The sequence below is a fragment of the Mercenaria mercenaria genome, chromosome 1, assembly GCF_021730395.1.
Source record: "Mercenaria mercenaria strain notata chromosome 1, MADL_Memer_1, whole genome shotgun sequence".
Taxonomy (NCBI): domain Eukaryota; kingdom Metazoa; phylum Mollusca; class Bivalvia; order Venerida; family Veneridae; genus Mercenaria; species Mercenaria mercenaria.
Window position 1 is genome coordinate 13,271,178 of NC_069361.1, and position 16,344 is coordinate 13,287,521.

Here is a 16,344-nt window from a genome sequence, read left to right on the forward strand (position 1 = left end):
ATGAAACAGAAATTTACCTATTACCTGACAACAAAGCAATAGCAAAGACAAATAATGATTTCATACATTTTATTTGTAATATGTAACCTATTTAATACATAATGGTACTACAAAATATTTCTCTCCCTTATAAAATATATATGCGAGTTCACTGGTTTACACTCGTTCTCCATCCTCACAAACGATGGAATGAACCTATGAAATGCTTAAGCTTGCATTTAAGGAGTTTACAAACCCCTAATCTAAGTACTTGAAAGACTTGATCCAATAAGATTTTCCTAATGCCTATATTTTGAGAATATGCATAAAACAACTGCTGTCTGTTGACAGCGCGCTCCAATATTCGAAGAATTGATGGAAGTATGGGGTCAAAATGTTACCAGAGATTTTCATACAAAAGAAGAAAAATTAATAAGACAATGTACCTGTATTTGTGGAACTGGGTAAGTGTTGCACTATATGGCAATGTGTGACCATGAAGGTAAGCAAGTGTTCAAAGTTTCAAAGTCATATATCTAACAGTTTAGACAGAATATGGAATGGTATGTGAAACTTAACTAATTTCTATGTCAAAAAAGGGCCATAACTGAGCCAAAGTCCTAGTCCTAATTATGTAGTCATGCCTCCATATGTAGACTTTAACGGTAAACAAGTGGTCAAAGTTTCCAAGTCATATGACAAACAGGGTAGGCAAAATATGGACTGTTATGAAAACTTTAACTGATTTCCAAGTTCAAAAAGGGCCATAATTCAACCAAAATAGTTGACAGAGTTATGTATTCTTGCCTACAGATAGAGATCATGATGATAAACAAGTGTTCAAAGTTTCAAAGCCACAGGTCAAATAGTTTTGACAAAACTTTGACTTGTACGAAAACTGAACCAATTTTCAAGTCCAAAAAGGACCATAATTCAGCCAAAATAACTGGTAGAGTTATGTACTCTTGCTTACAGGTAGAGACTGTTCTAATAAACAAGTGTTCAAAGTTTTAAAGCCACAAGTCAAATGGTTTTTACAAAACATGGACTTGTACGAAATCTGAACCAATTACAAATCCAAAAAAAGGTCATAATTCACCCAAAATAGACAAAGAGTTATTTACTTTTGCCTTCAGGAAGAGACTGTTATATTAAGCAAGTGTTCCAAGTTTGATGTAAATATCTTCGATGGCATACAAGATATTACAATTTCATAAAAACTTTATCCAACGCCAATGCTGGAGTGAGTAGTACAACCCTCCATAGTCTTCGAATAGTTGAGCTAAAAAGGGTATTCAGGTGGATATTTTCCTAAGCTAAACGAAGCTTGACCATCCCTCCTGATGCTCATATTCGAATATATAAATACTCGATTGCCGTTATCAGGAAGAATACAAAAGATCCGTTTAAATAGTTACAATGTAAAAACATACATAATCAGACAAGTTTTTTTCATAGAAAAAAAGACTTGTTTGTTGCAAAACGCCAACGTTGGTGACGCTAACATAATTTAAGCTGTTCCCTTGACGATGTCAAACGTGAATCCCTAAAGTCGCACCTTTATAATCCAGCATAATTTCGGTTGCACCCCCCATAAAACTGGATGGTGTTCGTTATTGCCGGACTATTGTGTTCCAATAAAAGATTTTGCGAAAAGCCCTCTTCTGAGAGAGTAAAAGGCAATGATTTGTTTGTTTGTTTGTTTGTTTGTAAAAAAAATGATTAAATGTGCAGACGTTTAATTCAGTCGGGAAACCTTGCAAAAAATCATGAGACTGTAATCGGTTTCAAATAATATTTGCAAAACGTGCTGTGAATTTTGTATGATGCAACATGTAAACAGCATGAGCTACAAATTCATAGGTGGCAAGTATTGCCAAAAAAATCACCATATCGATCAGATTCAACGATTCAAAATATCTGAAGGCAAGTTGCAAGTCTTAGAATGAAGTAATATGGATGAGGCATTTTAAAATCCTCGTGTCTATTTAATAGATACATTAAATTTCCCTGTTTCCGACTGCTTTTCATATTTCAGATTATAATGACTAATAATAACTTTGCATTGAGTGCAATAACAATAGTATACCCTATAATGATAGTACAATGTAATAACAATATATAATATCATTGTGCCCCATAGCATAAATTGTAGCTTAATAACTTCATTTATAATTTATAATTTCATTGTCTAATGTATACCTCAAAATTTGAAATCAATCCTTCACAATTACACATTTCATTACAAATAAATATTTCAACAATGTCATAATAAATATCATAATTATGCTGACTTGCAAGCTATTTTTATTTAATTGAACACCACAATATCATATGAGCCGCGCCACGAGAAAACCAACATAGTGGTTTTGCGACCAGCACAATCTGACTAAAGTATATCTCCTATTACGCTACGCTTAGGATATGAGAACGAGCTATTGATAGCCTCATTCTGACGACCCTTTCGCTAGCCAATCAGAGCTTTACTTACAACTTTTTACAAATCTATAGTTAGCCTTGATTTTTGATATTTACAATTCTTATGTCATAATGTGTCAGACAGCCAGTTAGCTCAGTCGGTAGGACACATGCTCTGTAAGCGAGGGGTCCTGCACATTTTTCTTACTCTTTGACATTCGAACAATTCGTCTGATTGGTTAATATAAAAATAGATTTGCGAAAATAAAAATAGCAATATTGGAAATCCAAAATATACAGAAGACGAATGTGAATGGGTCATTCTCAGATCTTCGTTTAGAAGATCAAGTACTTTAGTCAGATTGCGACCAGCATGGATCCATACCAGCCTGCGCAACCGCGCAGCCTGGTCAGGATCCATGCTGTTCACCAACGGTTTCTCTAATTGCAATAGGCTTTGAAAGCGAACAGCATGGATCCTGACCAGACTGCGCGGATGCACAGGCTGGTCTGGATCCATGCTGGTTGCAAAGCCACTATGTTGGTTTTCACATGGCGCGGCCCAATTATGTTTTTCTACTGAACATCAACAATTATAATCACCCAGCATAAATTTATCAATTGATTTTGTGAGGATCTTCATGGACATGCTTAAAAAAACAATTCTGCCATTGTTAAACATTAATTTCTACTCATTTTAAAGTTTGCAATTTAAAACAATGATTTTTCAAAACTTCCATATCGCCGAAATACATCATACTGGAGTTATATTTCTTCAAGCAAGATTTATCATTTTCATAAATAGCTAGATTAAACATATAAACATATTTTATTTACTTTACATTTGTCCTGAGCTTTTCATTTTCATGTTATGTAATTAACTACACATTTAATTGAAAACATGGAAACACACAGACTAGATGACTACTTTTATACTTTTATAACAGTTAACTTCTAAAAAGACTACTGCATTATTGTCTATGTTTATAAGTAAGTAGAACATTCTTTAAAAACATGATTCTGCTATACACTTTTTCTTCATCATAAGAAACAATTGTATAGCAGAAGCATTCATGCTTCAAGACGTTTTGTTACATTCTAATTACTTGTTTGGTTATCAATGTCTTAATTACTGTCAATCTTCATGAAATATTGTTTAACAACAGTTCATGTTTCCACACAGGTTACTACAGAAACTGATATTATAATATTAAATTGTTATGTGTAACATTTGTTTGGTACTTGATTTCGTATTTGCTACTTTACAAATGCAAAATGCCCACAATATATTATCGTTCATAGCTGTGACAGCAGTATTAATCGACTCTTGCCCTGTAATAAAAGTCCCTACCAGAATGGGCATTCGTATTATTTTTTGACATGTATGGACAGATAGATGGACTAAAGAATTGATAAAGGGACAAAATAAAATAATCTGTATATTCTACATACTACCTTTTGTCTATGTCCCAGGTACCATGAAAAAAGTTATTATAACAGAATCTACCATTTTCGACTGACAGGACAGACAGACAGATAAATGGATGCACAAACAGGGAAAATAAAATAGTGTGTTCTACACATTGTCTTCTATCTATTTACTTAATTTCATGAATACTTATTGCAGCCACTTTTTGTCCATTTCTTAATACATATGTATATATGTTACCACAGCAATCGCATTTATTGCTATAGCAACAAAATTAAAATATGTGCATATTTTCAATACAGCAATCTATTCATGTATCAAGATTCACTAAAAAATATCTTGTACTTTTTAAGTTATCACTGGATTCAACATTGCCACATTTTTGTCATTTGATTTGTTTGGACTATTTTCTCCACTGCATTATTTACCATAGGGACAAAATAGAATGACCACATATTTTTCATATTGCCAACTATCCATGTACCAAGTTTCATGAAAAATATCTTCTACTTTTTAAGTTATCACACCATCCAACTTTGTGTGAATGACTGACAAACGACCCTGCGGGGTGGGTGGGGGGGGGGGGGGGGGCAAGGGGCAGAAATCACCTCAATTACAGGAAAAGAAGTACTAAAATATATATCAGCATATATATCAGCTGAAAGCATCAGTAATGGATCTTTCTTAATGAAATGTTTTTTCCAAGTAGCATAGCTATATGGTATAAAGTCTTTGTAATAGTATACACTGCTATCCTTTTCTGGATAATATAATGTCCGATTATCAATGAAAGTTAATATCCAATCTGCGATACCAGACCCAATATATACCCTTTGAATATTTATATTAAATCCTAGAATAAATAACACCATAATATCACAAATCTTGGTATAATATTTTAAACATTATTTACCAAGTTAAAATGCATAATATCTACTTCAAAGCCTAGCTTTCAGAAAATCTGCAATGTCTTGGCTAAATTTACAAACCTTGTCTAAACATTTGTCCAAAAGAAATAAAACACATTAACAAGAACCTGTCATTAGATGTGACAATACATTCCAAAGAAAATCAGATTTTTGTTTGACCAACAATTTTAACAGGTGTGTGTTATATCTTTATATATCAAACTACAGAATAATTAAACAGATTCTTTCAGAAGTAATGACAACCTGTGGAAAACCACTGCCTACAAAAGTAACTTCAGACCTAACAAAATATCGAGTCACTATAATTCAGATAACAATAAAAAAACAGTCGATGACTTGGATCAGAAAGACAAATACAACCAAATGCATTACATGAATTGTTACATGGTGCTGTGTTAAAATTGAACTAATAAGCCTTTTTTCATGACAGGTAATTGAGCAATTAAGCAGAAAAACATAAAAAAAAACATATGTAACAATTTAGCATTAACAACATGACAGGGTACTAAACATAACCGACAAAAATACTGGAATCACATAATGCCCTGTATCAACATCTGAACAATTCTTCGGAAGGTCAATCTCAAATGTATCACAGAAGTGATAAACAGCAAAGTGGTTAAGTAACTGAATTTAGAACATATACAACCCTTTGCAAAAATTAGCTGCACACTGCAACTTTGCGTAGGAAATGGCATAGGGAATATTTCAACTGACGTGGACACATATTTTATATGTTACTTAAGTAGCACTAGCTGCAGCTGGATCTACAACTCAACAAACCATGGAGTGAAGGTGCCTTCTTTAGCCTTTGGGAACTGAAATCATAAATGCTTGTTGCTTACTTACTTGCCACAACACATTTTATGCAGTAAATACGTATCAAAAGTAAACATAAAATACATGTACATGTTTCTTAATGTGTGTATATCCAAAACAAGCATAATATAAGCTGCTACATAAGCTTTTCATGGATTAAAATAATACCATATTACATAAATATCATAAACTAAAATACTAGTTAAATGATATAAAAGCAATATATAATGTACCAGATCTGTGAACTGATCCTCACATGCCATCCTTACACGTTCTGGTGTTGCTGGACTAGGAAGTATAAAATTCCCATGATGTCCAGCATCCGCACGTGCTGACGCTATAGCATCCTTGGCAGCAAAGAAAACTGATGATGATAGAAAAAGAGGTGGTTCTCCAATAGCCTAAAATGTACAAGACAAATGATGTCTAAACTGCATGTAACCAATGGTAAGACAAACAAAGACACCAAAAATATACAAGACAATGATAAAATACTGGTTTCTTGTTTGTTTGTTTTTTCAATAAATAGTATTTATTAATTCTTTGTTTTATTGAATTTTATAACTATTAGCAATATCATTCTGGCAAACTAAAGTCATCTTGTCTTACTTTAGATGTATTTATTACTGCACACAACATGTGAGCCTATTGACATTATTAGGAGCTATGTGAGCACCTGGATATAGACTGTTGGCACCTGGATGCAAAGTAAGTTATTTCATATCTCTGAGGAACAGCTTTTTGGCTGGGCTCAAACCAATAAAGCCGCCTGCCTTCAGCAGTCAGACTGCATTATTCCATTGGCTGGCTTTTTAATACAGGTTTGATTGTTCACCTACTTAATGCATCGAGTAAACAGATCCTTGAAATAAGGCTTCTTAACTTCAATTCTAGTTCAAGTTCATCTGAATGTTCTGTGTCTTACTTCCGAGAAATCTACCCTTACCTATTATCTTTTACTATTCCTTATTTTCAAACGGCATATAACTTTAACTGATCCAAATTTATGACATATTGTAATACCTTTGAAGAATAAACAGCCTTTTCGTTGACACTGCCTTTGAGCAAGGTAACATTGAACTGAACAGGTATATCGCCAAAGCCTGGTATCTTATAGTTGCCAGGTCCTCGTGTATACAGGATACCTTTTGGTGAGATCTTTTGTTGCTCCATCATCATCAAACCGTAACCCTAGCAATAGATAGCAACAAAAATAACTTCATCATCAAACCGTAACTCTGGCTACAAAATAATATCAGAATCAAACCTATTGGTTCTAGAGTGCTGAACACATGCAAATATTGCCTTGTTAGTTCTCTATGAGAGAAACAGTTGTCCCCTGTAATCAGAAATAAGCAAAAGTTCCCCTGAACAAACAGGTGCATATTATTAAGCTACATTTGGATTCCCATTCAGACTGGCTCTCAGGATAAAGGTGAATGCCCCCCTCCCCCACCCCACATCCTCATACACACACACACACATCCTCCACATTTACTCTTTTACTCTGCAAGTATTTCAAACAAGAGCTATATCTAAACAAGAGCACCGCCTTGTGGGTGCAGACGCTCATCTGTTTTTTTTTTGTCTCTGTATAATAGATATATTGTCCTACCCATGATTTTCTAAGTCCAAAAGGGGCCATAATTCTTGCAAAAAGCAATGTAAAGTTACGGTACTTGCTGTGCAGAGTCAACTTTTAATGGCAAATAATTGCTCCAAGTTTTAAAGCAATAGCTTTGAACGTTAAGGAGAAAAGTTGACCTAAACATAAAACTTAACCAAGAAATCTGATATTTTCTAAGTCCAAAAGGGGCCATAATTCTTGCAAAAAGCAGAATGGTGAACAAAAGTGTTGCAAGTTTTAAAGCAACAGCTTTGATCGTTTAGGAGAAAAGCTGACCTAAACATAAAATTTAACCAAGAAATCTGATATTTTCTAAGTCCAAAAGGGGCCATAATTCTTGCAAAAAGAGGATAGAGTTATGTTTCTTGCTGACTTAAGCACAAAACTTAACCAATATATCTGATTTTCTAAGTCCAAAAGGGGCCATAATTCTTGCAAAAAGCAGGATGGAGTTATATTTCTTGTTGTACAGAGTCAGCTTTTGATGGTGAACAAGTGTTGCAAGTTATTATTATATTATTATTATTATTATACCAGATTTGTTGAGCGCCCTTTTCATATGGAATATACGTTCAAAGGCGCTTTACAATTAAACATGTGACACATCGCAGATATGTAGGAAAATAACAAAACATGACATATGCAATCACAAAACTGAAACTGAACAATCTGATTAAACGCCTTTTTTATAAATGATAAATTCAATGGCGTTGTACATAATAATAAAAAATAATAGTTATTACAACAATATCATAAATGAACAATGATAATATTTACAGCCTTATTGTAACAAACAGCCATGACCGCACCCCCACCCTTGAGGTCGTTTTACCCCTATTGCCAATACCAGTGCTTTAAACATCTGGTACACCCAGACGGGCTGCATATAGTGGTTCAACCTCCCGGTAAATGGTGGCATCATGTACTGTATTAGATAGAAATACCACACACTTAAAGTGAAACTCAAGTCTTGCGAAAAACACACACATAGAACGTCATAACCCTTAAAATGTGACATGATGAAATAAAAGCTGGATTGTCAATTTAGTTAATTACATGATGAATTGTACAGTTAAGAGATCTTCGTCAGCGACAAATGACTTGCCGTAGTTCTGTATTACAAAAATAACAATGGCATATTTATTATGGGTAGAAACAGTCACAGTTGGTATCTATGTGTTGCAGAAAATTTTGAAAAGGTGTGTTTTGAGAGCTCTTTTGAGAGCAATAGCTTTGATAGTTTAGGAGAAAAGCTGACCTAAACATAAAACTTAGCCAAGAAATCTGACATTTTCTAAGTCCAAAAGGGGCCATAATTCCTGCAAAAAGCAGGATAGAGTTATGTTTCTTGCTGTACAGAATCAGCTATTGATGGTGAACAAGTGTTGCAAGTTTTAAAGCAATAGCTTTGATACTTTAGGAGAAAAGCTGACCTAAACATAAAACTTAACCAGGCAATGCCGACGCCAACGCTGACACCGATCAAGTGATGACAATAACTCATCATTTTTTTTCAAAAAGTCAGATGAGCTAAAAATGATTTCTGTATAAATTTTAGTATTACATTTGCTACTGGTAGATACTGGAATACATCAAACATTCTGAACCAAAATGCATGTGGTGTAGCTTCCAAACTCATTTATTTCTGCTTAAACAAGAATGTTTACACAACCAACCAAAATATACAGAAGGAAGTTATAATTAGTTTGCAATATTGCATTTTGAATGGTTTTTCGGCTTGATACAAATCAATCAAGGTAAATCTTTGACAAATAAATTACAATAAGTCTTATATTCAGAACACTCTATAGGAAAAGTATGCTCATCAAGTTTATACATATGCTAAAATAGCTCTACCTTAGTAAGGCAACCAGGACAGGACAAGAGCACCGCCTTGTGGGTGCTCATCTGATTTTTTTTGTCTCTATAATAGAAATATTGTCCTACCCATGATTTTCGAAGTCCAAAAAGGGCCATAATTCTTGCAAAAAACAATGCAGAGTTACGATACTTTGTTGTGCAGAGTCAGCTTTTAATGGCGAATAACTGCTCTGAGTTTTAAAACAATAGCTTTGACTGTAAAGGAGAAAAGTTGACCTAAACGCAAAACTTAACAAAGAAATCTGATTTTCTAAGTCCATAAAGGGCCATAATTCTTGCAAACAACAGGATGGGGTTATTTCTTGCTATACAGAGTCAGCTGATGATGGTGAACAGGTGTTGCAAGTTTCAAAGCAATAGCTTTATTAGTTTAGGAGAAAAGTTTACCTAAACATAACACTTAACCAATAAATCAGATATTTTTTAAGTCCAAAAGGGGCCATAATTCTTGCAAAAAGCAGGATGGAGTTATATTTCTTGTTGTACAGGGTCAGCTTATGATGGTGAACGAGTGTTGCAAGTTTTAAAGCAATAGCTTTGATAGTTTATGCCAAAGCTGACCTAAACACAAAACTTAACCAAGAAATCTGATTTTCTAAGTCCAAAAGGGGCCATAATTCTTGAAGAAAGCAGGATAGAGTTATGTTTCTTGCTGTACAGGGTCAGCTTATGATGGTGAACAAGAGTTGCAAGTTTCAAAGCAATAGCTTTGACAGTTTAGGAGAAAAGTTGACCTAAACATAAAACTTAACCAAGAAATCTGATATTTTCTATGTCCAAAAGGGGCCATAATTTTTGCTGAAAGCAGGATGGAGTTAAGTTTCTTGCTGTACAGGGTCAGCTATTGATGGTGAACAAGTGTTGCAAGTTTCAAAGCAATAGCTTTGATAGTTTAGAAGAAAAGCTGACCTAAACATAAAACTTTGACCTCTAAGTGTGACCTTGACCTTAGACCTAGGGTTTTTGCACAAGACAATCCCTCTCAGGGTGGTGAACATTTGTGCCAAGTTACATCAAAATCCCGCCACACATGAAGAAGAAATGCTCTGGGCAAAGTCATTCTTGTATCTGACCTTTGACCTCTAAGTGTGACCTTGACCTTAGACCTAGGGACCTGGTTCTTGCGCAGGACACTCCGTCTCATAGTGGTGAACATTTGTGCCAAGATATATTAAAATCCCTTTAAGAATTGTTTAGTTACAGACTGGAAAGGAAAAAAGCCCTTTTTGGCCTTTGACTTCCAAGTGTGACCTTGACCTTTCAGCTATGGGCCCGGGTTTTGCCCATGACACATTTTCTCATCCAGGGTAATATTTGTGTCCACTGATATTTAAATCCTTTCTGCATGACAAAGTTATAGACTGGACAAGAAAAAATTCCAATTGACCTTTGTTCTCCAAGAGTGACCTTGACCTTAAAGCCAGGGTTCTTGGTGTTGCACATGACATGTCATCTCATCATGGGGAACATTTATGCCAAGTAATATTGTAATCCCTTGATGGATGACAGAGTTACTGACCGGACAGGAAAAAAACCCTGTTGACCTTTGACCTCCAATTGTGACCTTGACCTTTGAGCTAGGGGTCCGGGTTTTACGCATGACATGTCATCTCATCATGGGGGATATTTGTGCCAAGTAATATTAAAATCCCTTCATGAATGACAGAGTTATGGACCGGACACGAAACAGACCCTGTTCATGACATGTAAACACTTGACTGCCAAGTGTGACCTTGACCTTTGAGCTAGGGGTCTGAAAGTTGTGCATGGCACATCGTCTCATCATGGGGAACATTTGTGCCAAGTAATATTAAAATCCCTTTATGAATGACAGAGTTATGGACCGGACACGAAATTGCGGACGGACGGACGGAATGACGGACGGAAAAGTGCATTCCTATAGTCCCCGAAACTGGTTTTCAACCAGTAGGGGACTAATAAGCTGAACACTGTGAATATACATCAAAATAAGTACCTGAGTAAAGCCTCCTTCTATCTGACCAATATCTATGGCAGGATTCAGACTGACTCCAACATCCATCACTATATCAGTTCTTAGCACCTACATGTACAAACAAATACAGTATTATAAGAATACACGCCTTATTTTAGTTTTTACAACCACTGTGGGGGATTCACAGAAAGCCTTACTGTAAAGTTAGTGTTCGTAACCTAACACAGTTTCAATGAGAAATGAGAAACAAAGTTCTGCAGATGAAGTTTGATCCTTTAAAATGGTTTAAAAAAAGAAAATTTCAATAGAAACAATGAATTTCTGAAATATGTCAATACAGATGTATAGCAAAATGAAAATGACTATGATATTTTACATGTATATTAAATTCTGGTACTTTCAAATCAGTTGCACTGGTATAAACTGCACAGTCTCCTTGATAACTTGACAACTTACAAAATTTTAAACTTCTCTTTCCTTTTATAGTTTTTTATGATACCGTTTTCTGATTCCTAAACACTGTTACTTAAATACCAACCACTTTTATCTTATTGACATTTAGAAATCCTTCAGAAGTATTTTTCTCTCATTTTATTTTACTCAAGACCTGCAAACCTGTGTTGAACTATAGACCAGTCTATTTCTCAAACTACCGACTGATTTATATCAATGTAATAAAAACAGTTATATAACCTGATGGTCTCCAGTTAGACAGTCTATCTCAACCTCTGAACAAGCTACTCCACTTGTAAAGTAATTGAATGGTCGTCCTTTCCCAGTGTTAAAATCATATCCTATTCCAGGAGTTCTACAAAAATGACATGTATATCTTACAGAAAACTGACAGATTCAGGTCTCCAATGTCCATACAATCTTAGTGCTACTGGATGTCAACGGTGTTGAATTTTCCATGCCTATCAATAACAGACTCAGTCAAACAAGTCTGCTATTATTTTTGTTTGGTTTGTTGCATTCCATGCTACCAAAGGATCTTTTTACAGATTACAAGGCATAAGGCATAACAGTGACAAACAATTCAAGTATTTTCTCCATAATAATTTTCATACCTCACCTCGTCATAGCATTGCAACATTTTACACTTGAGATAATTACAACTAAAATAAGAGCTGTCCGTAAGACAGCGCGCTCCACGATTTGACAGTAAAATGAATTATGTCTCAATAAGAGACCTCTACTTTAAAAGGAAGACACACCAAGATATAAAAAGACCCTACTACTACAGATGATGATTATAAAGAAATATTTTTTATTTCAAGTCATTATCTTTTAAAGTACCAAAGATATGTCTATAAACGAAGCTTTCGAAAAAGTTTAACATGAAAATAATTCCAAGTATAACAACTTGGTGACCTTGACCTAGGGTATAATGGGCCCAGCCCCTGCACATACTTTGTTTGTTACAGTAAGATATAAGCAATAGTACCAAACATATGACAGAAAAACAAAGGTTGCCGAAAAACTTTAACCTTAAAATTAACCTAAGTATGACACCTTGGTGACCTTGACCTTGGGTATAATGGACCCAGCCCCTGCACATACTTTGTTTGTATGCTGAACAATGTTAATGTGAAGTTACAGTAAGATATAAGCAATAGTAACAAAGAAAAACAAGAGCACCGCCTTGCGGGTGCTGACGCTCATCTGATTTTTTTTTATAACAGAAAAATTGTCCTACCCATGATTTTCTAAGTCCAAAAAGGGCCATAATTCTTGCAAAAAGCAGGATGGAGTTATGTTTCTTGATGTACAGAGTCAGCTTATGATGGTGAACAACAGTTGCAAGTTTCAAAGCAATAGCTTTGATAGTTTAGGAGAAAAGCTGACCTAAACATAAAACTTAACCAAGAAATCTGGTATTTTCTAAGTCCAAAAGGGGCCATAATTCTTTCAAAAAGCAGGACAGAGTTATGTTTCTTTCTTTACAGGGTCAGCTTATGATGGTAAACAAGTGTTGCAAGTTTTAAAGCAATAGCTTTGATAGTTTATGAGAAAAGCTGACCTAAACATAAAACTTAACCAAGAAATCTGATTTTCTAAGTCCAAAAGGGGCAATAATTCTTGCAAAAAGCAGGACAGAGTTATGTTTCTTAATGTGCAGGTCAGCTTATGATGGTGAACAACTGTTGCAAGTTTCAAAGCAATAGCTTTGATAGTTTAGGAGAAAAGTTGACCTAAACATAAAACTTAACCAAGAAATCTGATATTTTCTAAGTCCAAAAGAGGCCTTAATTCTTGCAAAAAGCAGGATGGAGTTACGTTTCTTGCTGTACAGGGTCAGCTATTGATGGTGAACAAGTGTTGCAAGTTTCAAAGCAATACCTTAGATAGTTTAGGAGAAAAGCTGACCTAAACATAAAACTTAACCAGGCAACGCCGACACCCTTACAGAAGCAAGCCTCTGTGGCGTGCATGCTGCGTATTTGCTGTGTATATGCCGCGAACACAGTAGTACGCCAGAGGAGTACATTTTACATACACCGCATGCCGCGTACATGCCGCGTACTATTTCGACGAGTACACAGCATGTACGCAGGAGGTCACTAGTACACTTCAAGTACGCAGCACAGACTCTGAAAATTTAAGGAGTACACTGCATGTACGCAGGAGGGACTTGTACAAGAAAATAGTACACTGTATGTACACCGCAGATACTTCGAAATTTATAACACTTATATTTAGTTGCATTAAAGTTGTTTCCCCTTGATGCAGTAACGCCATTTTCTTCAGATGTTTACCAAATTACATGCTACAAAAATTGATTTATTTCATTGAAAAGTGGATGAAGAAAAGCATATTAATTTATTTGATAACATCAATCTACATTATTTTGGTAAGGGTAAATACTTATTGATGCATGTCACTTATCTTTTTTCTGTTTTTTTCTGTCCAAATGATCAGCATTTGCATAAGAAAGTTGGTGGGGTAAGGAATTTACATTATCACAGCAGTTTCGCCATAAGAGTACACAGCATGTATGCAGCAGGAGTACACAGCATGTACGCCGCAGGACTCGGGCCAGGAGTACACAGAATGTACGCCGCAGGAGTACACAGCATGTACGCCGCAGGAGTACACAGCATGTACGCTGCAGGGGTAGTACACCGCAGGCACATTTGCATGTGAAAAGTGTATGTGCCGCGTACATGCTGCGTACTATTTCCCGCATACTAAATTCCTCCAGCGTACATCCTGTGTACTATGTAGTCCACAGCATGTACGCAGCAAGTAGTATGCGGCAGAGCTCATTTGCATGTCAAAAGTGTACTACAAACGCACTATCGGTGTATATCCTGCGTACTATTTAAAGCCCTTGATTTCAGTACACATCATGTACGCATCATATACGCTGTATGTACACAGCAAGAGTACGCAGCAGGCCTTTTTCTTCTGTAAGGGCACCGATCAAGTGATGACAATAACTCATCATATTTTTTTTCCAAAAATTACACGCCCGGTAATCTCCAGAATCATAACCTTTCGGTTATGTATGAAAATGCTTCTGCTGTGATTTCCGGTTATGATGGTTTTCACGTAAAAACAGTGACACAGGTAAGGAATTCTTACGTTTTCCTTCTAATATTACTATAAATTAAAAATCAGCGAATGCTATTCGATGCACGATTGAACAATGATTATATACATACTAGATTTTCCGTGCAGCTACCAACTGTTTGCTTCCTGTCAACTTTTAGAACTTGTACACATGATGACATTTCAGCGTTTCTGTGCCACCCATACCGCTTTTTGCTATTGTTTTCAAACATATACGTTTCCTTGTGGCAAATAGTCGGCGACAGTCGATCAATGTTTCAATTTATACCCACAAAAATGTATGAGAGCGTTGTTTACGACGGAAATATTGTAGTTATTTAAGTGTTATGATTCGGTTGATGATGTTATGATTCTTCAAAGGGGGTTATGATTCTTCGTAAAACAATATCTGTCGAAACGGAATTTAACCACAAATGCTTGGATCGACACACAAACGCTGGTCTGATGACACGGGGACAGTGTTTTTTTCGGACGGAGAAGAGAATCGTGAAAGCTAGCTGGTCCGTTGGACCACAAAAAATGTTCAGGTTGTTAAAAAAAAAAAACACCAAAAACACCACTTTGGCTTTACTCTGTCATGTCTTTGAGCTGGGTTGAAAGTTTACCTGTTTGACATTGCGAGGTGACCTGTAGACATTTTCAAGTGTATAAAAATGTACTTCAGGTTGAGTTTTATGGATTTTCATTGTGTAGCTATAAGTTGTGTCTTCTTTTCTTTTTCTTATATATATAAATGAAAATGAAAGACGTAGTTTAGTTTAATCATATTTTATTTTACATATTTATAATAACAGCTCATATACACAGCATAAAGAAGTAAAGCAAAGACGACTGGGCAACAAGTCCTTAAAACATTAATGAATGCCTTCCTCTAAGATTTTAAACGGCAGTGACAGACAGTGTCTGACATGCTGCAAACACATTGCAGCTGAGTGTCTTTTTCAATTCCACGTTCCTTAATTTTAGAACATATTTTTTAATATTTACGTTCTTTTTATCTTTTTTTTTGTATATGTGGTACCTTAAAAAAGAAGTAATGACAATTAAAGTATTGAAATTTCCTACGATATAATTTCTAATATGAAAATTTAAAGCGCGACTTTATCGTAAAACAACTGAGATAATGGAAATGATATTAGCGACAACAAATAAGACATTCAATGTAGTCATGGTAATCTGCACATCCATGGCTTAATTTTGCTTTTCATGACAGAAATGTTTTGGATTTCCTGTGGCACATATTGTTAAACGAAGAATCATAACCCCCTTTGAAGAATCATAACACCATCAACCAAATCATAACACCTTATAAACTGTAATATTTCCGTCGTAAACAACGATGTCATACATTTTTGTGGGTATAATTGAAACGTTTGTGTATAATTGATAGACTGACGCCGACTATTTGCCACAAGAAAACGTATGTGTTCGAAAACAATAGCAAAAAGCGGTATGGGTGGCACAGAAACGCTAAAATGTCATCATGTGTACAACTTCTAAAGTTGACAGGAAGCAAACAGTTAGTCACTGCACGGAAAATCTGGTATGTATGTAATCATTGTTCAATCGTGCATCGAATAGCATTCGCTGATTTTTAATTTATAGTAATATTAAAAAGAAAACGTAAGAATTCCTTACCTGTGTCACTGTTTTTACGTGAAAACCATCATAACCAGAAATCACAGCAGAAGCATTTTCATACATAACCAAAAGGTTATGATTCTGGAGATTACCG

At 35.3% G+C, this 16,344-nt stretch overlaps 1 protein-coding gene across 2 annotated transcripts in view; it reads right to left on the reverse strand.

Moving 5' to 3' along the window:
• Positions 1 to 52: 52 nt before the first annotated feature.
• LOC128556121 (xanthine dehydrogenase/oxidase-like) overlaps positions 53 to 16,344 on the reverse strand; it is a 102,784-nt gene continuing 86,492 nt past the window's right edge. For both annotated transcript variants that reach the window (XM_053540052.1, XM_053540046.1), the window contains exons 29-33: positions 11,730 to 11,844; positions 11,058 to 11,144; positions 6,598 to 6,765; positions 5,808 to 5,975; positions 53 to 5,573 (exon numbers count right to left, since the gene is read on the reverse strand). In XM_053540052.1, coding sequence (XP_053396027.1) covers positions 5,523 to 5,573; positions 5,808 to 5,975; positions 6,598 to 6,765; positions 11,058 to 11,144; positions 11,730 to 11,844 — 589 coding nt within the window. In that variant the 3' untranslated portion in view covers positions 53 to 5,522. The remainder of the gene's footprint in view (positions 5,574 to 5,807; positions 5,976 to 6,597; positions 6,766 to 11,057; positions 11,145 to 11,729; positions 11,845 to 16,344) is intronic.